We start from the raw sequence: 25,509 nt of genomic DNA on the forward strand, positions 1-25,509 counted from the left end.
TGGAAGTCTCTCCCAAGAAGTCATTTCTGTGTTGATGATGTCGTAAGTTGCTGCCAGTAGTCATTGTAGTAAGGTGAGTTAATTTTGAATTTTGCCTGGGTGAGGTGTGATAGTCTATTCTTAATGAAATAAAATGCCCCAAAATAAATAGAATAACAAACTAAAAATAATCCCCAAACAAAAATAGAACAGGTCTGAATTGACTCCTTACACAGCCATAAGCTGTTAACTGCCAGTGTTCTTGAAGATGGGAATGAGCATTTAATGTGCTCATCCAGAAATCTGTTAGAAAGTTATCTTCTCAGGTTGGACTTACCAGCTGTTAGGAGTTGTCTGTTTTTTGAAACATCCTGTACAGATTTTCCCAGTATGATGGTAGGTTTTAGCAGATAATAAATCGAAGCAAAAATGAGAATAAGTATTTAAAAAACTTTGATATTTATTTTATAAGTTTTTATAATTATATGGTTTGTTTTACTTTAAAAAAACAATTGTTAAATTAATTTTAGTTTAAAATAAATTCATTTTTTTTCCTTTAACATCAGTGTGAAGATAGTACTAAATGGTATATAAATTCTTCCAAATCATGTTTTTATGGTGTTTTTTAACATGATGGTGTTATAAGTCATGATTTAAAATGCAATAATCAACAGTATCAATATCAATATTAATTAAAAACTTAGGATAATTTATAAAAGTTTTTAATTAATCTTGATATTGATACTAATGATTATTGCATTTTAAATCATGACTTCTTAAAAGATCACAAGTACACAAATTTATAAAATTGGGCTTATCATTGATTATTTAAAATTAATAATAATTATGAAGCTTTAATTTTTATTTTATAATATTTGTTAAAGTATACTATATTTCAAATTAATAGATAATTAAAATGTTTTCTTATTTACAGAAAATATCAACGGGATCCCAGAATTTTGGTTAACAATTTTTAAAAATGTAGAAATGTTAGCTGAAATGATTCAAGTGAGTCAATAAATTGTTTTACTGTTGAATTTTTAATTTATAATGAATAATTATTTATTGTGACATTGTCACAATGCCAGGCTGCAATTTTATCTGTCTAATTCCATTCCTGAGATTAAGGAAAGACAGATGACAGTGGGAAGTTATAGGTCTACAATTTTTTCAAATTGCAGCCCAAAAAATTTGTCATCAATAAATATTAATATTGTTGGCTATCTTGTACTCATTTTATGGCCGTAAAGAAAATGTAAAGCCTGGTGCAAACTAGTTGATGCTATCACTTTTGATGTGACATCAGATAAAATTTATGTAGTCATATGATTTTTCTATAATCTCTCATACCATGACATTTGATATTACTTATGTAGTACTACATAACCAATGAACATTTTTTTTAACTCTCTACAAAACTATTACTTATAATTTTGTTTACAGAATGAAAATCTGTGATATATAAAATATCTTTGATTTTATATATATATATATATGTATGTATTATAGTTATGATAATTCAATGAAATAATTTTGCTGGTGATTGAATGGTTAGGTCTTTTTTTGAATTTGTAAAAGTTAAATAAAATCAAAGTATATTTTTTGATCATAAAATAAATAAATATATATAATTATTACTTTTACAAAATAGGTTTCTTTTTTTATGTAATTGTAAAATTTTACAAATAGTTTTTGAAATAATTTTAATGAATATGTATTCCGAGACCGTGTGTTCTTTTTATTTGTATTTATATTTACTACTAGGTGTATTAAGAGACACAAGGCTTTTTTACATCTTTATTTCTGGTTCTTCCATATGCCGATACGCGTTTTGGGCTTAGGCTCTCTTCTGTTGGCTGTACAATAAAACACTTTATAAGTTTCTTATATTAAAATTGTTTTATCATAATGTTAAAATATCATTACAGTTTAAATATCATTACTCTACAATATATAAAGGAAAACATATTCAATATGGAATATAAAAAAATCATAAGTAGAACGAGTGCAACACAGAATAGAAACAAATACATCAAGGAACTAAAAACAAAGTTTCAGCTAAATGGCTACCCTAACAGAGTAATACAAAAATGGGAAAGAAAAATCAAAATTAAGAATGAGCAAATTAAGCCAAGAAACAGAAACGCAGACACATTCCCTTACATCAAAGGATTCTTCGAAGAAATAAATAAAGATCTTAACAAAGTGAATATAAAACTCGCCCCAACCTATGAAAAATTACAGAAAAGAATGCAAAAAATCAGAAACGAACCAAAGGATAGGATAGCGGAGATATATAGCACGAAAAATGCAGCCTATTCAATACCATGTACCTTCAAGAATCCCAAAAACTACATAAGTGAAACCAAAAGAAAGGTAGAAACACGCCTAAAGGAACACATAGCAGACATGAAGTATAAAAGAATAAACTTCGCCTTTTACGAGCATTGTACAATAAATAACTGTAATATAAACAAAGATGAAGTAAAAATTCTACACAAAGAAACCAATTGGTATAAATGGAAATTCAAAGAAAGTTATGAAATAATGAAAAGTCAAAACAATAACATTAATAAAAGCCTAAGTGTTAAAATTATTATTTAAAAAAAATTATCAACGACAACAATCATGATGAAAATAGTAATAATAATAGTAATAAATAGTAATAATAATTAATGGTTTAATAATAATTAAAAAAAGATTGATTTATATTATAATATAATATAATCATTTAAAACAAATATTGATATGCCAACGAGATTAAAAAAAAGATTCCACTACCACAGGCGTCAAGAGTATTTACCGGAAGATGTACGATATTAAACATGAAGCTCACAACAATAGTAATTTTATTTTATATTTTAAACTGTAATGATATTTTAACAATTTTAACTGTAAATACGCAATTTTAAACGAAGTGTCCATGTATCAATACCACCTGAAAGAAATCTCACATGTCATGGTATGTCGTAACTCGTTATGATAAAACAATTTTAATATAAGAAACTTATAATGTGTTTTATTGTACAGCCGACAGAAGAGGGGCCTAAGCCCAAAATGCATATTGGCATATGGAAGTTCCAGAAATGAAGATGTAAAAAAGCCTTGTCTCTCTTAATACACCTAGTAGTGAATATAAATATAATTTTATTGGTTTTTCATTTTTGACTTCGATTACTTTTATAATCAATGGTACAATTATGGTCGTCTTGTATGTGTGATAATCAGTCAAAAACTTTTCGACTTAAAATTACAGCTTGTAGCTGAAATAAATGACATAAATATTTCACTTTCCAAGAACATCTCACATTTGTCAGATGAAAAATCCAAAAGGTTGGATATGAGAGTTTTTGAAGGAACACCTACTTTTCATTGAAGTGTATAACATAGTGATGTCAAATTGACAATTGTGCAGTCTATGGTTAAATCCATCATACAATCATATTAATTTAGTTTGATATTGTTACCAACCAGTGTACTGTAATATTGACTAGTTTGTGTTAAGCCTAAAAGATATTAAGCATATTTTACTCTAGTTCCATTCAAAAATATTTGCTTGAAAAATTTCAGAGGCACTGACTGAACACAATTTTGTAATTCTGAATTAAAATTCGAAAATTTTTATCAATGAATAAAATAAAATTTTTCTAAGGATTGTTGGTAACATTTTATTTTAAAATATATTTATAAAATTTTGCAGAAAAATTCTAGGTCTCAAATATTGATCTTTTACAGGTGCATGATGAACCAATACTAAAACATTTAACAGATGTAAAAGTGAAATTTTCAGAATCTAATCCAATGGTAAGAATTTCTTTATCTATGCACTGTTTAATTTCAAAGCATTAAATTATTCAGAATATAAGCAATAAAACTTTGATTTTTTGGAGTAATTTGGGTGAGGGGGGTGTTAAAGCCAAAAGTCTGTAATGTAATAAAGGAGGTTTTCCAAATGCATGCGTTAAAGTAACTGATTTGTTGGGTTTTTTTTCTGTTTTTACTTATGTAGCTATGTATGAGTAATTAAAATTATGTATGTATGAGAGGTTAATTTAACAAAGGTTTTCTATATGTATTATTGCTTATGTACTTGTGGTAGTTTTGAGTCTGTAATAAACAAATATATGATATGAACTTGTAACAACTGAGAATGGGGTTAATATCAAAAACACTCACGAAACAAATTTTCTGGTTTGATGAATGTTTTCGGGATAAGATATAAATCTAAACCAGTGGTTTCCAACCGGTGTTCCGTAAGCATCTCCCAAGTGTTCCACAGATTTAGTCGCAAATCAGAAAGTGTACAATCGTATTCGAGCTGTTGAATATCAAAAAATTAAAATCATAAAATTTTCATAAACTTAAATATATTTGTACGACTCATATTTATGGAGTGTACTACTGTTTCGAATAAGATAAAGGCAATGATAAAAACTGAATGAAATATGTAAAACACATCAGGCACAAGTTTCCCATTAAAGTTATTCAGGTATATTTTTTCCTGTCTTAGAATTGGCGTTAATAATATGAGTAGAGATTTTGAATTATAACTGCTCAATTCTAATAAAATAACTGATGACAAGCTTATGTATTTCATATTAACTTAAGTGTTCCACTAAAGAAAATTGCTCACAAAAGTGTTCCGCATCCTAGAAAAGGTTGGGAACCACTGATCTAAACAAACATTTGGAAATTACACTGAATTGTGATTCTTTAATTTGAAAAATAATCTGTTAATTACATATAAAAAGCATTTTAAGATTAATAGGGTGTTAATTTTCACATAAGACATGCAGACCAGAAATTTTGTCCATTAAATTGAGGTTTTACTGTATTCTGTATAACTTCTGTTCTATATTTACTGTATAAATTCTAGAATAAATCTCATGATTAATTTCTGATACTATTGCATAATTGGTGAAATATTTTTATAAGGTACAGTACAGTACAATACATTTAAATTTGAGTATTAAGTAGCAATTAATCCTTATGTTGTGTTACTTTTATTCTTGTTTATATAAATTCTAGAATTTTTTCACTATATAGTGTGATATGTTAAATGAAGATATACAATTTTTTTTGTTAAAAACAGTTATGTATTACATATGTATATATGTAATACTCAACTGTTTTTAAGATGAATGCTTTTCAAATCACGAATTAAAAGATTACAAGTACACGAACATACTTTTAAAAAATTGGGTTGATCATTGACTGACTAAAAATATTTTTTAATTATTACTGATATGGTATAATTCAGCTTTATAGTAGAGGAAAAATGAAGAGTTTTAGATTTGTTTGTAGGTGGTGGTCTAGATACATTGCAGTTTTGTCTCATTTTGTACTGTGATCTCTAAACAAGTATCTAAATGTTGGCAAGTCTTTATTGTAACATGGCAGTCTCTAACCCTTCTATGAAAAGGGCTGTGTGTTCTGATAGAGAGAAGGTTGAGGTCCAGATACCAAAGACATAGGCAATGATGATTTTTTTTATCTGTGTATACTTCTTAATCAACTATGTTTTTATTTACTATTTTATTTTTGTTAATATATAGCCTTATTTACCTTACATTTTAGTTTTATTTATGTGTTTGTTTCTTGCATTTACATGGTTAATATTATATTATTTTTGTATTTATAATTTAAAAATATTTGTTAGTTTGTTTTAAAAAGTTTTTGAATAGAATTTTTGTTGGCTATGTTATTGAAGCAACAAGTTTTTAACTTGTTTGTTTTTCCATATAGTTCATAAAATTTTATTTATAACTGTTAGTTGCAAAATATTGTTTTCTCTATTGTTTTTGTCAACTGGGAAAGCACTTTATTAAAGAGACTCTAGACAGAACAATGAACTATTTTCTCTCTTGTCTGAATTAGAGTCCTAATTAGAGGGTTTTTTATTTATTTTTGACTGTGCTGCCTTATCAGTGAAAAATGTGCTTCCAGTTGCTACTGTACATATAACATTTTACTGTGATTCAAATTTCAGAATCATCAAAGAGCATTCAAATATTCTTTTTTTGTTCTAACAATGTGACCTCTGAACCAGAGTTGGCAGTTTGAATGTTTTCCAAACTTTCAATGTCACACAGCAAAATCCAAAAGAGTCTTTTGGAAGATGACATTTATGTTTCTAAAGGAAGGATCTCTAATGTTCTAAATGATGTCAGAAATGCATGGGAATCACAAAAATAAAACAAACCAATTCCAGAGAATTGATAGAACAAAGTAGTCATCAGAAAAGTAAAGAATTTCTCCACCACATCAAATCCTCTGACCCAAATAGCATTGGCAAAGTAGTGTGTCACTATAGTCCATTAATTTCATTATTCATAATGATCTGAACATGGACACACTGGTAAATATATAATTATCAGATTCTGAAAAAAAGAATCAGAAGACCAATACAAGAAATTTATATGATAGGTGAAAGGCATTTGACTGGTGGAAGAAGCAAATTTGCTGTGACTAGATGAGTGTTGGGTATACTTTTTCAATTGTAAAGGTACCTGCAAAAATTGCCATGCAAATTGTATAGAATATCTGGTAGGGCACTGCAGAGAGAACTATCCTCAAGGATTCATTCTCATGGGCTGTTTGTCAGGAAGAGGTTCCCTTCTGCTTATAAGAGTACCTTTAAGTTTACAGCTGTATTAATAATCAGCATTTTAATTCTTGGTGCTTAGGTACACACTAAGACAGTGCCTAAATATAATGCTAGGAATCTTGAATATGAAGACATTTTGACAACTATCAGAGTTGTCTTCAAGAGAAGACATACCATTTGACAGTGACTCATTTATTGTTGATTCAACATATGATGATAAATCAACATTAAACTCTGATTTGGATGAATATATATCACCCTTAATAAAGAAGGAGGTTTTGTGCCAATCCAATCGTGAAACAGTACAAAAGCACAGACAGCATTATGACTAGTGATATTCTCTCATTTCTTTGTGTATCTCTTATTGTGGTTGACGTATACAGTGGGTGATCGGTTAATGAATATAATCCGTTCCAAGACTTTGTTAACCAATTATCAATTTACCATAGGTTTTTTATGGGAATTTGATTAATTTGTTTTGGAGACTCCAAAAAATAAAAAATATATATTTTCTTACTACATTTATTTATATTTATTTATATAACATACATTATGTAATAATAAAAATTCATATATACAGTCTTGCATTTTTATTAGTCATGTTTTTTGTTTGTGGGGGTTAAAGAATCTGTCTAATGTCAATTGCTTTTCTCTCTTCTTCAGGATTTTCAAAAGTAATTAATAGCATTGTAATTGTAGAGATCCCCAAGCCTATTAACCTTAACCTGGTTTGGATGCCATTCTAAGACTGTTGTTCTGAAATCTTCCCACTTCAAAAGATGTTTAAGAGCAGATATCAGCATTAATCCTTTTTTTCAGAAGAAAACATATTTTGCCAAGTTTCGTGGTGTTCTATCATCAGATCAGTTTCAGGTTCCATTATGAGCTCTTCAATGTTCTTTATTTCTCAGATGTGATTTTTGTTTACTCCTTATTTTGCTCGAGTCTTCTTGATTATACAGTATCTTCATGATAAGTTAACTGTGGCCTACTGTAGACCTGTTCAAGCCATCTCCCGCACTTCAAAAATTTTTGAATTGTTGCCTGAAGACAAGGGAAGACCAATCAGTATTCATTATTTTATGTTGTTTCTTCTTGTGTTTGTTCTGTGGTGTGTTCTCTGTCCAAACATAATCTTTTGTGAAAGTGTTCATTATCCGATTTATACATTAACTGATTACTCACTGTACATGTGTCTCAAGGGTTTTGCACATCAGTTTGCTCATATTCCCTCAAGATGATGTGCAAAACTTAGTATGAAAACAAAGCAAGTATGTACAGACTGGATTCAGTTTGTTGTTCCAATGTGCCTGGGGAAAAACATAACATGTTTTCAAGAGTGTGACCATTAGGTGGTACAGTTGCACATGGTGGTACAAATAATGTACCACTCCAAATTCTTTAAAACTGTTAACATGTGATTTTCTTTTTAATACTTGGTGCAATATAAGCTAAATTATAGTTAATGTATGTGTTCTCATAATTTGATTTTATTTGAAATTCTTTGTGCAACACAGAACTGTTTTACTGAAAAAATCTTGTGCCTGGATAGTACTATGTTGACCACATTCTAAAACCATTGAAGAGCAATTGCCATGTACTGTACAAACTTCAATGAAATGCATAAAGTATTTCTGCATCATGACAAATCAAGCTCAAGCAACTGCCAGTTGACCAAACAATATCTTGAGAACCCTCCACCAGAAAATGGAAATTAGTTACATCAACAAGGACATACTTGTAAAGGATTGCAATGCCAGTCTTTTTGACTTGGATTTGGTTGGCTGAAACAAAAGCTTTAAAGCAACAATATTAGATGGTGTGTGGAAAGTTTTTAAAGTGGAACTTTGAAATTTTTCTTTTTGTTTTAGGAAATGTTATCTTAACCATCTGGCAACACTATGTATAGGTAACTAGCACGATGTCTTGGAGTAAAATGTACAAACACAACTTCATCTAAGATTATTGAAAGTACTGTTCAATGGTACTTCATTATTGAACTGTTCTGAACTTTAACAATTCAATATTTGAATGCTTGTTTGGGGGAAATCTCGGCAATTTTTCGTTAATAACGAATATTCATATTTTAACTTTAATTTTGTTATCCATTGAAAATTTTCTATGATAAAAAAGAGTAACTACAGTCGAGTCTGCATAAGTCGACACCCGGATAACTCGACACCATTGGTTAAGTAGCCAGTTTTCTGTGGTACTGGCCAACTTACATAGGCATTAATGTTAAAAAACTCCGGTTTACTCGACACCATTTAACTCGTCACCACTGGATAAGCCAACATACATTTGCTGTCCCACACTCCGATAAGTTGTCACCCCTCATGAAAAAATGAATTTACTCCACACACTTGGTGCGAACTCATTTTTTTCAGAAGGGGGAGTCGATTTATTTATTAATATATAATTAATATATTTAATAATATATGAATATATATATATACATACATACATGTTAATAAAAATGTCTTAACATTTTATGTATTTTTATGTATAAAATAACAACAGATAAACAAAAAGAAAATATACAATCTACATCAATGTCACACCAGAATCCAATTTAGCATTTTCTCATGCCAGAGGCATTAAGAATCCTTAGATGTTACTTGCCAACAATTGACAATTGCGAATATGATGTTTTCAAGGCGTTCGTGATCGTTGAAAAAGAAAGTTGAGACAGTTAAGTGCTCAAAACAAACAACACTAAACGAATTTTTCAGTTTTTCATCTACAGAGTAATTGTAAATCGAGAACACAATGTATTGTAAGCCTATACTACTGTATTTTATTAATTGTAGTTTTGTGGTTTTTTTTCCAACTTCTCTTTAGTTGTCACATCGGATAACTCAACACATTTCCACTTCCCCTTGGGGTGTCGACTTATGCGGAATCGACTGTGATTTAATAATAAAATGAAACCTTAGACTTGCCTATCTTATACAAAATTATACTTGATTCAGTTTGTTGTTTTTTCACTTAATGTGTGTGGAACTTACTTTGCAGTCATTCCAAGTCAGTGAAGTGTTTCAACAATACATGTCTGTGACACATTAACATTTGTTGCAAGTTCATAAGTTGTTGTTTATCTATTTTTAATAATTTCTTGATGCAATTTTTCTATGTCATCAGGTTTTGAGCGTTCTCCTGTTGAGTATTCTTTTGTTCAAACTTTCCAGACAATTTTTGAACTATATTCGGCATGTTCAAAGTTTAGGTCCCCATACACATTAGGAATATTTTTTACTGTTTGTATAGCATTATATCCTTTCTGAAACTCAAAAAGCATGATATGCCAGATATGCATTTTATCTGCAGGCATTTTGACTTAATTTTACTCAAACAAAACATAAAGTAAAAAGTTCAAAATGAACTTCTAAATAAAGAATACAATTTCACATTATCAATAATGTATTAAATTTTACAATTTTAACTTAACATAGATATGTGATTTAATTATAAATTGCAAAAATTTATTTAATCCAATAAAATTAATAGGTGTATTTTGCCACTCTGTGTTGGATATATGTATTTGTTTTTTTTTTTTTTTGGTATGATTTATGCCTGCTAGACTTGTAAACTTGTAAAATTTGTGTTAAAATGCTTTCATAAATGCATTTTTGGGGGTCTGGAATGAATTAATCTAATTTCCATTATTTTTATGGCCAAACCATTTATTATCAAACAGATCCAAACTCAAACAGCCTTCTGGAATGAATTAAGTTTGAGTACCAAGGTACTACTAGGTACTCAAACTTATATAATTTTTTTCAATCATGCTAGAATGTCTGCATGATGGCAATAGAATTGGAGTGGATTGCTAATAATGTACAAGAGCAATTTACTGCTCTGTACACAGTGGCGTAGCGTAGTGGGGGCGGCAGGGGCGGTCTGCCCCAGGCAGCACTTTTAGGGGGCGGCAAAATTTTCCTCCGCCCCGGGTGGCTGACACCAATGCTATGCCACTGTCTGTACAGAAACTAAAAATTCATTTCAAGAGGCTTTTTCAGAATTTTGTATCAAAAGGAAATGAGAATTGGATACACTTTGAAAAATAAGCTTTGAGGATTTATAGTATATCATAAAATTATGCCTAAATTTATCACATGAAAATGCACAGAGTGAAAGTAGATTCTTGACAAATTAGAGTTTACTGGTTGATAATTTACAAGAGTTAATAAGAGAAAAGTGCTTGATGGGATCACATTTTGTGGGGACTTTGAGAATGTGAATATTGATAAGAAAATGATGTGTATGAAGTGTAAGGCAACAATACATAAACAGTGTGAAATTAAACAGCATCTGATGGTCACAGAGCACAACAGAAAACTGGAGGTGGATATGAAGAAGCTGGAACAGAAAAGAAGTTATTGAGGAGAGAGAGAGAAGCTGAAATTAAAGTGTGTTTACAAGAGTGTAAAAAAAGAATTAGATTGAGTGACATCTAAAGAGGGAAAGTAGTAGTAAGTAGCAGCTCTCTTTTAAAAGATGAGATATTCAAGAGAAGTTAATAATTACTGCCAAAAGATGCATTAAATCTATAGTGTGTTAATGCTAGATGATGACAACTACACCAAATGTGTGTGTGATTATAATTGAGGTTTTCAAAGATCCATTTTTTTCATATATTCAGCAAATATTTTTTTATTGTGTTCTAACTCTTCATCCTGTAAGCTCTAAGGTCTTTTTATCAAGCCTGTTGTGAGTTTGACAGAGTGATGAGGAACAGGGTGTGGCATATTCAGAATAGGCCTCCCAAAAAATTTCTGGAGTTTTCAACTTGCTTGGATTCATTCCCTAGTCCCCAAAGCAATAAGCTGACACATTAATTGCTCGGCCATCTGGCTTTCTGGATATTTTAAATGTTGTCTTTAAGGTAAAAAATGATAAGTATAAAGATAAGTCAATAACTTTTTGAAAAACTTATAGTGGTTTGAGCAGTTAATAGAACTAGGAATCTTTATCCATAAAATTAAATTTTACTGAACAACAAACATTTTAATTTCTTTTGATATTTGATCTTTCAGTTCAGAATTGAAGTGCATATTCCTAAGTTACCATCTACAAAGAAAATATCCGATTAACTTTCAGTTATGCAAATTTTGGCTAAATGATGATCTTATACTGTGTATACTTTTTGCTTATGAATATTATAGAAACATTCACTCTGTGGCTTGCTTTTTGAGTTTTTATGGTTGTTTCAGAAAAAACAAAGTTAAAAAGAACATCTTATAATAATTGCTTACAAATTTTAATAATTAAGAATATAGTTATTGTAAATTTGCATCTGCAGCTTACAACCAAATTAAACAAAACTAAAAATCACTTTATAATATTTTAATGTTAGATTGGTTGTGGTTTTGGAAAATTTGATTAATAGTTTTATAATCATTACAAAAGCTGAGAAATGTGAATTTATAATATGAATTAAAGTAAAAAATGCTAAACTAGAAAGAAGAAAAATAATTTTTAGTTAAGAAAATATGCTGTATTATTTAATTTTTAAAGAAGTTGATTAAATTTTTTTAGGGTTTTACTCTTGAATTTTTCTTTGAACCAAATGAATATTTCACTAATTCAGTACTCACAAAAGAATATGAAATGAAATGTATTCCTGATGAAACAGATCCATTTTCATTTGAAGGACCAGAAATATACAAATGTAAAGGGTAAGTTGGTCATTTTGTTTTAATCTTTAATTTTTAAGCTTTAGATTATTTATAAGGAAAACTTTGCTCTGATAAACCAGATTACTTTTCAATCTAATGTTTTTATTTAATCATCTAATTAACTATCATCAGCTGTCAAGCAATACCTGTTTTTTTTTCTTATTGGTTCTCCTTGAAATATTTTCATTTAGATATAGGAAGCTTCTTAGTAACATTAGGCAAGATAAATAATAACTCTCTTGCCAGTCACCACCTTGCTGTGTTGAGAGCTCAGTAATTCTAATGAACCACAGAACTATGCTGCCTGCAGCAGCATCCTCTCTGAAGGGTCACCCATGCCAGTGAGGTCTGTGGGGAGAAATTGAAGCCAAGGGTAACTGAACTCGCATCTGTGTAGATTTAACCATGGTGGTAATATGATCCACATGTAATACCTGTTCTGGTGTCACCCGGGTTAACAAGGTCTGTGCTAGTGAGTTAGGCAGAGGCTCACATTCAAAAAATGTGTTACTCTCCCTTGGCCACTAGTGCCTGGTCCAAGTATGGCTACTGCAATGCCCACACCAGTAGTGTTGTTTCTGGGGCAATCTAACCACAGACCACTAAGGCAGGTAAACCACACCAATGGACATTGGAAATGAATGAGTTTATCATCTGTACTTATTTCATTACAGAACTCAAAACAGACAGGACAACAGTTACATCACTTGTTTTCACATCATTATCCTCACCTCAATCACTATACAAAGGGTTGTTGATTAAAAGAACAATTATATATAACAATCTTATACCACAAACAACACTAAAACATACCATACAACAAATTGCAGAACAATTACACTAACAAACAAATACTCCCAACATCAACAACAATCATATCCATCAGGATCATCATGGTATGTGGCATTGACAATATTGTTCCCACCACTACTATTTACACTGATGCTGACAATATCAACACTTCTTTACTGTCTGAAATAGATTCAGGTTTAATTCAAACTCTCTCCTTTTTCAAGAAGCACTCATTAAATTTACTAACACTGAATCTGCACAATGGCTATGTCTTCCCAAAATCAACGCTTCTAAACTAGTAGGGAAAACACTACATTATGTGAACACTTACATATTACCAGATTACACTCATTCTATTTCTACACTCTCAGACATCCACACACTAGTCTATGCTGGTGCAGTCACAGTAATGACCTACCATGGACTAAAACTGCATCCACCGTCAGAAACAAACAAATCAAAAACACTTCAGAAGCCTGAATGACAAAAAATAGAAACACAAATAAACAATATTAGACTGGCAGCTAGGCAGGCTGGCACAATATGCTAATAACAAAACAACACTTAATTTAATGAAACAACTAAAAAAAAATTTTCAAGAAAATTAAGACACACACAAAGCACAAAAAATGCAATAATGTCCATATCAAAGAATACATTGGCACACACAAACAAAAACTTGCAGCCAAAGGATGACCACTCAAAAGATATTTCAATTTTTAAAAATATTACAAAAAGCCAATTCCATTGATAATTTTTAACCTTTAATTTGTAAAATGTTTTTTGAATTTTATTTAATTATTGGAAAATAACAAATAACTTACATGTTAAGTTATCATCATAACTTTATTTTATATTAACCATTTAACATTTCTTAATTTTTTAAATCAATTATTATAGTTGCACTATTGATTGGAAGAAAGGGAAAAATGTTACTGTGAAAACTATTAAAAAGAAGCAGAAGCATAAATCTAGAGGATCTGTCAGAACTGTTACGAAGACAGTTCAAAATGATTCATTTTTCAACTTTTTCAATCCACCTACAGGTTAGTTACATTTATATAATAGTGTAGATTTATTGAAATATATGATTTCGTTGCATTGTATAGTGATCATAATAAAAAAAAAGACTAAAAGATTAATTTAAAAATTTCTATAAATGAAATTTTCTATAAATGAATACATTTTCTTTTATTATTTGAAAATATACTAAATAAATATTGTTTGTGGATTGTTGTGAAATCAATAAAATTCAGTAAAGTATCGTGTGATACTTTTAATATCTAATTATTTGCTTAGAAAAGCAAGAGAAACTTATAACCTGGAACAAGAAAAGGATACAATTTTATAAAATGAAGGTAAATCTTAATTGGAAATTGCCAAAATCATTAACTGTTCACAATATGCAGTATCAGATATCAAATGAATTTGGAAATGAAAATCATAAATAATTATCATAAATTGTGGAAGAAAATGCTCATCAATTTTGAGAGATGACTATAAACTAAAGACAAAATAAGAAAACATCATTTTAAATCATCTATCATTCTGTATGGATGTAAATGTGTCCCACAATATAAGTTTGTAGACTTCATGAAATGAGCTTGTTCCAAAATGAAATTCATTTCAGCCTTTGTTTCCTGGAGAGGAGTTCAGTAGTGTAAACATTATATTGATTGGACTGCTAAAGATTGGAATAAGATTATTTTTAGTGATGAATTAATTTTTGCATATCTTATGGTGATCAAGGTGTATTGTACATATGTAGAGAACCAAAGGAGCCTTTCATTCATCTGCACTAAAGCAATGTTTCAAATATTCAGGGAATGTAATGATATGGAGTGCATATCTGCAAGAAGTGTAGGCCATATTACAACTATTAAAGTATCTTAAATTCCTCGGGGTATTAACAGTTGCTAGAATACTTCTTGATTCCTTGAATGGAAGAACTTGATTCAGATGAATGTTATTTTCCAACAAGATCTTGCAGCGAAGTCAATTCAAACTTGATTTACAGATGATATCAATTTACCAGACAAATCCTACAGAGAATATACAGTCAAACCTGTTTTTATGCGCTCTTTTTATGTGCGATTTTTATTTGTGCGATTTTTTTAATGCGAATTTTTAATTTGTGCGGTATAGTTGGCGACTAGTCTCGTGCGATTCGTCATGTCTCACGTTGACTTATTATAGCTAAATAAACTTATTGTAGCATAAATGCACTTATTATAGTAATATTATTGCATGAATATGCGAAAAATGAAATAATTTACTTTTTAAGTCAACAAAACACCACCTGGACAAAAATATGTAAAACAGACGATAGACCAGACGATGCATTCAAGTGCTGACATCTGTTGTCAATAAATTTTATTTCGTACGGTTTTGAGTTATTTTCTACGTGAGACTTCTTTTATGCGGTCCCTATTGACCGCATAAAAAAATTATTTTTTTAATTGTGTTGCGAAAACTATTATTTACAGCCATTCGTGAAGTTTCGTGAGATTTTTTTTAATGCGTTTTTTTAATGCGGTCCCTATCCCCCGCATAAAAACAGGTTTGACTGTATTGGGAATAATGAATTGAAGAGTGTTGAATGAAAAAGCTTCAACATTAGGGGGAGTTAAGTTTAAAAAAATTTCATCCAAAATTACATCTGATTATCAGAAATTGATTCTGTGCGATGAAGAATTTGTGATATAATTAAAAACACAGATATCTTTTATATAAAATATTAATATAATATGAATTATTGTGAAATAAACATGTATTCCAATTTTTTTGAATTATTTAAAACAATAAATATTTAAAAACTACTAAGCATTTTAATATAACTTTATAGTCAAATAACAGGCTAATTAGATATGTGAGAATCCATGGTTGATGATTTAATTTATTAGTAATAGTAAATTAACAAAACTTTAATTTTTATTCAATAAATTTAACTTATTTTTTAAAATGTATGAAATTGAAAAAGGAACTTCCTGTTCAGTTGGAGGAAAATGACATGGTTCCTTCAAAAGCGATAGTTTAGTTTGGTATTTTTCATGTTTTGTTTGCAAAACCATCAAACTTCTGTCACACATTGGAAGAGTGGAGGGCTTATTTTAACTGATTTGATTGGAGTTAGCCTAGCTCAGCTTAGTTTACAGCTGTAACCCCAGTGTTCTTGTCTTCCCATGAGGCAAGTTAAGCTCATCCATTCACACTCCAGAATGGACTAAAGATACCTGTCATCTCGTCTGTCAATTCAATGGAAATAGTTAGTCTTAAAATGTGAAGAAGCCTACAGGTGAAAATAAATGGTTCATCATCTGAAGCAATATAAATCGTAAACCCTCTTTCTCAATAGAAAAGCATTAGTGTTAGTTAATAGGTTGAAAATTTGAGTTCCTTCTTATAAGAGGAGATTTGCAATCTGATAGAAACTTTAATATCTAATTATTTTTATATTGATTTTGATTTTATATTTCACTGTAATTGTATATAAGGATTTTGTCTAATTTTACTTAATAAACATTTTAATTGATTTAATTGATTGTCATGTGCCTCCTTCATCTTACCCATGATAGAAATAATCCCCTCCTTAATTTCAGAAGTTAGTTAAAAATCTCATTTTTGTCTTATTCTGAGTAATTGTCTAAGTAGTGTCAGGAGTCCTGATTTCCCAGATATCCAACTGGTCCTTTGGGATATAAACAGGCATCACAAGCATGTGACAAGGTCATTCAGAACCCTGGAAATTCACAGATATTTAACAAATTATTAGCAGCTATAACTTAAAATTTTATAATTTTAATGTTGAAAGTTAGAAAAGATTAAAATTGTAAGATTGACAATTTTTTGACAGAGTTGTAGATGTTGATAAAAAATAAAAAAGCAAGTTTATTTTTTAGTTTGATAGAAAATAGGAAATTTTTCGTGTGAATCAAAGGTACTAAATAAGTAAGAATAAATAAGAGAAATTACTTGTTTATTAAGATGACATCTTTATTACCAGTAATACTAAGATAGTTGCCATTTATATAGGAAATATTAAAAGCTAAATTAATGTTCTATATATAAAAGTATGTTTAAGTACTTAAAAATGGTTTGACTAGTGTTGTTATATAATTAAATTTCAGATGTTTAAATGTGACACCAATATACTGGCATAAATTAATGTATGTAAATGATATATACATAATTGAAATAAATGATAATGAATATATATATAACTATATTAGAAAATTTAGCAAATTTACACATTCAATTTCTAGAGAATTATTTTAAAGTTGTCAAAAGACCAAATATTAAAACATTCTTATTACTTTATACAAATTAAAAAGTAGTTATGAAAAAATATTCCAAATCAAATAGAAAAATGTGTAAAATTTTGATTACTTTATCATTATGACTATGAATATGTTTAAATTTAAAAAAATGATTGATGAATGACTCTGTTATTAAAGGAAAAGTATGATGTGCCAGGGAAAGACACTACAGTTCTAATTTGAGGTGGAGAGCATATATATTAAATTAAATAAATTTAAAAATATGATTGTCACAAGGCCAGGTTGCAATTTTTAATGAACTCAATAAATAATTGCTTGTTGAATAAGAGTATCTTTCAATGTGCAAATTTATTAAAGTTGAATGTTGATTCATTAGTTTTTATACAAAATTTAATTATTATAATTGTTGATTTTGTCATATTTACAGTAGAGAGTCGAAAATCAGAATCAATTGGGGACTGGGGTTGTTCCGATTAGTCATTTGTTCTGATTACCCATTATGTGCGAAAAAATACATTAACCTGTCCGATGTTCAAATTTTTCTCCGTTGCGTGTCGCTTTGTGTTGAATTTTCGTCGATTTTAAGCCTAACGAAAATTTTTATAATAATAATCAGGCTATTGTATTGTTAAAAATTATTTCTGCATTTTGTACAAACAAAATAAATATATTGAAGAGTATAAAAACATGAAAATTATACTTTAGAAGTAAATTTAGTATCAAAAACGTTTGATTCAGCACGACACAGTCCAACTGAAAATCGTGCCGATTACCGGCAATTCCGATTACCAGTGTTCCGATTAACGACTCTCTACTGTACTTGTAATTAAGTTGAATATAAAATATTTTATCAATTGCAATCATAATCTATCAATGTTTAATTTTTAAGTTGTTATCTGAACATTAGTTTAAATAAATGTTATGCATATACTTTATAATAATCATTTATTTTTTAGTTCCTGAAGATGAAGAATTATTGGTGAGTTTATAAATTTTAATATTTCTGTAAACTTTAAAATTAATCATGTGTGTGTGAATTTTCATAATTTTAAGGATGTTCATTATTAGTCAGAATAACTATTTCGTCATTAACATGCAGTCACACACAATAGTGGTGATTTTCCTCACTACTAGTTTTTTTGAAAGAATTCCTCATCAAATTGACTGACTTAGCTGTATTTTCATGATATTCTCATGCTGTATGTGCTATTCATCTGTGTAAAAATAATAAAACTTAGGTTTATTTCTCTAGTCAGACATTCTATCCAGCTTTTATTGTTACTTTTGTTTAAAATGTTGTCTGTATACTAATATGTATATATGAGTAATCAGTAATTATTCTGTGTAGTGTAGCACTAATTTTGTATGCATGAGTATTAACCTGAATTTTCATTTTTAGGATGATGAAACGCAAACTTTGTTAGCAGTTGATTTTGAGATTGGTCATTTTATAAGGGAAAGAATTGTTCCTAGAGCTGTACTTTTCTTTACGGGAGAAGCTTTAACAGAAGATGATGTAAGTGTATGTATTCCTTACAATGTTTTTGTTTTTATTTATTACACATTCTTTTAGGCATTTGAAATGTGTCTGTGTAATAGTTGCATATGTATACTACACACCTACAAATCTGTAATTTAAATTACCGTGTATGTTACAAATAGTGTTCTATTTATGATTTTCTTTTTATACATTCTATTAAACCACTAAGTGAATTGTTGACTATACATTTTAATAATCTGTAGATAAATTTAGATTAAAATGATTTAAATTAAGCATTATTGGAGATTAGATCAAATTTTTTTACTAAAAAATATGGAGAAAGTGAAATAATTTTTTGAATATTCCAAATTCCATATGCTGTTATTATTCTTTACATAAATCTCCCATATTTTGAATGGAACCAATGTATACTGGAATCTATATTCCATTTTGGAATAAATTTAAGATACAACCTAAACATATGAATTCTGATATTTCTTTACTGATTTTCAGGAAAAATATCAAATTATCCAAAAATATGAATTTTATTAATTTTATCTTTGAGTGACTTTTCTTTATTTGAATTTATTCTTGAACTGAAAAGATAAAGAACAATGCTATTGTATCTAAGATTAATAGATACATTGAAAACATTGATAAAACTTTGGTACTATAATAAATGATGATATTTGTAAAGTTTTCATATATTCTATATAGTGTTCATTGATAAATAAAAATAAATTATTATTGTATTACATCTTCACCTAAACAAAGTAGATATTTTAATGTATAGTGTCATTTATAGTACGATGATGAAGACGACGACGATGATGACGATGAAGGTGAAGCAAACGATCAAGATGACGACGACGATGAAAATGATCCAGACTTTAATCCTCAGGTATAAGTGACCAGGAAAGTATTTGAGAAATAATTTTTAAATATTTGGTTAATTCAAATATTTCATTCCCAAAACATTACTTAACAATAATCTGAAAGCAGATCCATATTGAGATAATTTGAGCTCTGTTACGTTGCTAGCATATCAAGGCTGTAAAGGTGAAATTAGACATTTTGAAAGTAAACTTCATTGACATTTAACTCAACAATGACTACAGTTCTTTCTTGTAGGTAATTTTTATCAATATTAATTGCATCTCTGCTTTTTTTGCAAACTTTCTATCCCACAAACATAGAATGATGATGTTTTTCTTCAAAGAAAGTCTCGAGCATCGTTTTCACACGTGTATCATTGTCAAACTGTATATTGGCAATATGGTTCTGCAGGGTGTGAAATAGATGGTAGTCAGTTGGTAGTTGGTGTCAGGTCTGAACTGCAAGTTGAATGAGGTAGAGCCTTCCAGCCTAGAATGGCCAGCTTCTGTAAGGTCATTTTTGCTCTGTGCTGGCACATTGTCATGGTGGTATCAGATGTTGTCAATGTTTGCAATAAAGTTCTTTCATGATAGTTATGTTGATTGGAAGTAACTTCATCATGGTGATACAGCGTACATTTCACCAAATGCAGATCGTCACCTTCTGCACTATTGGCCCTTTGACATTTGCAACAGCCAGTTGACCTTTCTTCACCCGCAAATGCTTGTGTGTCACGTTTTAGTGTATGACTCACTTCTCCAGTCAGAGTCGATTTGATCCAGTTGAATGTGTGGTGCTTGGTGAACAGTGAATTGCAGATAATGACAAACTAAATTTTGTAAACAGTAATCAATGTGAGACAATCAGTTGCCTAGTTTGTTTGCCTTCAGGTGAACAAAGTAGTGAAGGTGATTGGTGATAGTTGTATGCTATTACTGAAGTTGTGATAATTTTCTGGTAATTAACCATGGATGATGATCTATCAGGAGAACATCATCGGTGGTAGAATCACTCAAAGCAAGAAATATCCATCTCCGAATTTCTTGAACCAGTTACAGCAGATTCTTCCATCAACCACATCCTAGCAAAATGCCTTAGACTAGATTGCGAGCCTTCATTGCATCGCAGCCAGTTTTAAAGTGATAGAGCAACTGCTCGCAAATGTGGTTTTTCAAAAGTTTTGTATCATTGGTAGTTTGTTGGAAATAGATGTATCGGCAACTAAGTATATGACGAAATGTCTCCCGATTACTCTATTCACTCTACTCGTATACCCACATTGAATGTTCTAGAACATTTTTTCAGTCATTTATAGAAGAAAAGTCAATGTCTAAATTTCACCTTTACAATCTGATAGAATTTTTATAATTCTGTAAATATGGTAGTTCTGGGACATTTAGTTGCAAATATTTTTATTATTTTAGCTATTAATGAATTTATTTTGTTTCCATAACATTTTAAACAATAACAAAAACTGTTCTGACGTTAATAATGCATTCAATAATTAATTAATGCGATATTGGTTACAACAAACCATACAACAGATCTCTTAGCTTGAAAAGGATGTGGCATAGGATTTGACAACTTATGCCACATCCTTTTCAAAGCCCACATTATCCATTTTAAAGTGAAATTTATTAAGTAATTTTTCTTAATCATGACAACACTGTATATAGAGTCTCACAAGGCCCCCTTACCACACTTTAGAATGTTGCGTAAAATTAGTTAACTTCCATTTTATAACCTTAATATTTATTATTATTATTAAATTGGAAGTAATAAGGTTTGGTTTTTCAGATTATAAAGAGTGATTCAGTGGATTACTTTCTCTGATTTGATCACTTTTTGAGTTTTAAATATTCATTAATTTGAAATTTTTACTTTGTGTTTATATTGGAGTTAGAAAACTGTTTAGGTTTAAAATTCATTCCGTAGTGCATAATGTTTTGTAAGAAATCAATCTTACGAAATTTATTTTGAAATATGATTTTTAATTTGATAAGTTTAATTTTTATGAAATAAACGTTTTGCTATTAAATATAATTACAACCATTCATATTGTACTAGAGATTCTCCAACGTGCATCAGATTCTGTGAAATGTAGTTCCATGCACTTTAAAGATTAAGGGATAGTTCAAACTAATTTTTCAGTGGTCAACCTACAATTTAGGTCACATTTCGACATGGGTTTGTTCAAAATAAATTACATTTTGACTAAGAAGGAAATGCTGACTTCAGACACAAATCCTCCTTTTGGGGTTTATCGATGAAATCCTTTTCTCGCAACGGATACTTAAGTATCGAACGGTATTGCGCGAATAAAGGTCGAAACGGCCGGCTAAAACGAAAGCGAAGGGAGTATTTAAACGTGTTTTCTTTTACAGGCTGTGAAATCTGGGAAGAAGTCTCAACAGCAACCACCTCCGGAATGTAAGCAACAATAGGTTAATCCCTTCTTAAAGTTAACAGTGGCCGTCAGCTGAGCACCAGTTCCTCTGTGAGCTTTGGTGATGCCTTCTCCGCATAAACAGCTCTGGGGCCTTTAATCGTTTCCACGCTAACTGCGCCGATCCATAGGTCGGTACTCGGTTACAGTGCCATGTGGAAATGTCGAAATGTTGTTTGAAGAACGCATAGTAGCTTTTTCCCAATTCAGAGTTTAATAATAAATTAAAGGAAAAATTTCTCCGAGGAACTTTTTATACTCCGCATGTAGCAAAACGAAAAAAGATTTCTTTTTATCACTGCATGGAAAAATTTCGACCGTTGGACTTCGATGTTAATTGTACAATATAAATTGTTTCCGTTCGAAAGTAACCAAAGGTGTTTGCCGAACTCGTGTATAAACTGTGTCGTTCTACCAAAGTCTTCACGGAATCGATCGGTGCAATGATTCGAAACGAGCGTGCTTATTTTTCATCCGATTATCATATTGTTTTCATTTGTGGCTACTGTTTTATAATTTTTTTACAGTTATTTTCGATGGTTGCATCACTTGTCTAAATAAACAATAAATAGTTACTCCGTTTGTCTAATTTTTATAATTATTATAAACTGTATTAAAATGCATTTGAATTTTAAACCTGGCATTTATTATTCTGGTCCAAGTGTCCGCCGGGTGGACCGCCCGCCTTCCTACGTGTGTCATTTCTCTTATCTTTGCCTAAGTGTGCGCGTATCGATTTTAAAAATGAAGTTTCTACCGGTTTACTTCCATAAACGAAGACGAAAAGTCACGCGATAACTGGTTGCTAAATGTTTAATCGTTTTCGGGCTAACCCTTAAATTTTTACTCGTACTCTTGGAACGGCCGCGGTCCGAATTTGCCATAACATTCATCTATTAATACAGGCCTAATGATTTACAAATAGAGTATAATATAATTTCTCTAAATTTGGCGTATTGTCTATGAGTTATTACCTGGCACCACTTACCGCGAGCCATCGGGTGAGTATAGTTATCGCGAAATCTAGTCTCTTACAAAGTTATCTATGACGAAAATATTTGAAATCCATAGATAGGTTTTCCGACTAGTTCCACCAAAGTAAAGAAAATTTCGAAATGATGGCATAAGAATACGGGAAGTGGATTTGACAATGAGAGAGACTCACGAATATAGTAACATTACAGGGACAACTACGGAAAGTTCTAGATGGGTTCAACTATCGTCTCGTGGGCGGCGAGTAAATCTAGGAAGCAACGGACGGTGATGGATCACCGACGACCTTTTCCTTCGTTAAAACGAGTAAGAAGAAAACCTTGCGTTTAATTGTTTTCGGACGTCGAGAACACTGTACGGCTAGGGAGACAGATATTTCCAAGCATCACACAAGGGAAAAAGTTTGGGAATCGCTGTTCTAGATGAAGAAATGTGCCTCGTGCCGTAAAGTCCTCGCACTTAAAATAATTTGAGCAACATGGGTTTATGGCGTAAAGCTCTCAGCCTTTTTCTGTAACCGTGCTGGTTTTTCCCATTTATTATCGGAGTGACGTCGCTTCGTCCGAAGAGTTTACGCAATTGGGTCGACGTTTCCGACCTCCGGTGGCAAAGGAGTAAATAACTCCTGGCCACTACTGTGAAAAATTTTACGTTCCGACATGTCGAGACCGGCCGACTTTTGTGTTAGTTTATATAATTAAGCGCCGGAAGTACGCGTTTGTTTTCCTCTCGTGCTGGCTCTGCCCGGCGCGATTTCCAAGCGATTCGATTACCTTAGCCATTTCCCTGCACGCGCAGGAAAATCTCGAGTACTTCGGAACGACATTTTCGTCCTGCCATTCCATCGTGGCCGATTGACGTGCCGCATCCTTAATTCACAGCTTAAGTGACGTATTGTTACCCATCGTCCTTAGCATTACGTACGGCACGGTGTGGAAATTTTGAAAAGGTGCAAAAATAGCAAATATTAGATTTTAAAAATAAAATAGTTTAAATACAAAATTAAATTTAAAAACAAAACTTAAGTTTTGCCGCCATTTAAAAAAATTCCCACAATTCATTGGAAATCCCTTTCGTTTGGCGTAATGCCGGCTCCCCACTTAGCGCTGTCACCCCACGATTCTCATACCCTGTTCGCACAGAGCATTTCAACCTAGATTGTGACCAAGGTCGGCGACCTCCCTCGACCGTTTCAATCTCGACTGAAACGAGGTTCAATCGCGATCGACTCGAAAGAGTTCTAGAAACTAGATCCAGTCGTAAGAGAGATCCCACAAGCCCACGCGCGCGAGAAAATACGAGATGACTACGGAACATCTGTCGGGCTATCGATAGAGAAAAAAGTTACTGTATTTGGAGAGACGATGACATTTGTCTATTATTATATATATGACAAGAAAAAGTACGGTATTTCTAACCAAAACTTCCATTTTGTTTGTTGGTGTTTGTGACTTACCGAGTAGTTATGCCAGTTTTATCGCGTGTAATAGCCGGGTTCTTCTCAAGCGGACTGCCTGTGCGAACAGCACGACGTTCGACTGGCGACAGTCACAATCCAGATTGTAGGTAAATCGAGATCGAAGTGAGTCGTGGACTGTGTGCGAACGTAGTATTAGTCAGGCAATCGCTGCCCTACGTGCCTACACACTAAGCGAAATGGAAGATTTCCAACGAGTCAGGACGAACTTAATGAAGATTTTACTCTTTATTAGCATTTACAATTTCTTGTAAAACTCACCCCTACCCTGTAAATTTACATTTTTAATTATTATAAAATGGAAAAAAGCCTAACAGTTTTTAAATGAAATATCGTAACAGATGGTGCCACCAGAATTTTAAATATTACCGAAAAGTTAAGCAATGCGTTGCTGAATCTGATAATTGTACAGATGTTGCTATCTGTACGACAATTATACGTGTACGATTATTTCAGCGCCGTACGATATACGATAATGCCTATGCGATAATTTCAAAAATACTCCTTACTCCCGAAACAACCATTAATTATTGAAAAATTCCAATTCGCAATCACCATTTTTATACGTATCGCCTCGTTGATATTTTTTCCCTCTCTGCTAGAGGGCTACTAAATTTTGGGACTTTTTGGCTACTATTGTATATTCTCGATTATAAGGCACAATTTTCCATACTTTTCGAAACTAACTGCTATACGGTAATTTTAGACCAACTGATAAAATGCTGAAATTGATGCGCAAAGAAAATTTGTATAAATAAACGTTCTGTCGAAATGCCATTATGATTATACTTGTACGAAATATAGGTAATGCATTAGTTAATATATTGGGCTGCAAATTGAAAAATTTGTACTGTCGTCCGTCCGTCTGTCATTCCTTAATCTCGAGAACGGAGTTAGATGAGAT

At 31.0% G+C, this 25,509-nt stretch overlaps 1 protein-coding gene across 3 annotated transcripts in view; it reads left to right on the forward strand.

Moving 5' to 3' along the window:
* LOC136968921 (nucleosome assembly protein 1-like 1-B) overlaps positions 1–22,710 on the forward strand; it is a 63,996-nt gene extending 41,286 nt beyond the window's left edge. For 2 of the 3 annotated variants that reach the window (XM_067263150.1, XM_067263024.1), the window contains 8 exons: positions 914–987; positions 3,715–3,783; positions 12,125–12,264; positions 13,957–14,102; positions 18,290–18,312; positions 18,733–18,855; positions 19,619–19,714; positions 22,074–22,710. In XM_067263150.1, the coding sequence (XP_067119251.1) occupies positions 914–987; positions 3,715–3,783; positions 12,125–12,264; positions 13,957–14,102; positions 18,290–18,312; positions 18,733–18,855; positions 19,619–19,714; positions 22,074–22,133 (731 nt within the window). In that variant the 3' untranslated portion in view covers positions 22,134–22,710. The remainder of the gene's footprint in view (positions 1–913; positions 988–3,714; positions 3,784–12,124; positions 12,265–13,956; positions 14,103–18,289; positions 18,313–18,732; positions 18,856–19,618; positions 19,715–22,073) is intronic. The other variant, XM_067263079.1, reaches the window with a different exon arrangement.
* The last annotated feature ends 2,799 nt before the right edge of the window (positions 22,711–25,509 follow it).

The sequence above is a fragment of the Centruroides vittatus genome, unplaced genomic scaffold (genome assembly GCF_030686945.1).
Source record: "Centruroides vittatus isolate TY-2023 unplaced genomic scaffold, ASM3068694v2 contig_10, whole genome shotgun sequence".
NCBI classification, from domain to species: domain Eukaryota; kingdom Metazoa; phylum Arthropoda; class Arachnida; order Scorpiones; family Buthidae; genus Centruroides; species Centruroides vittatus.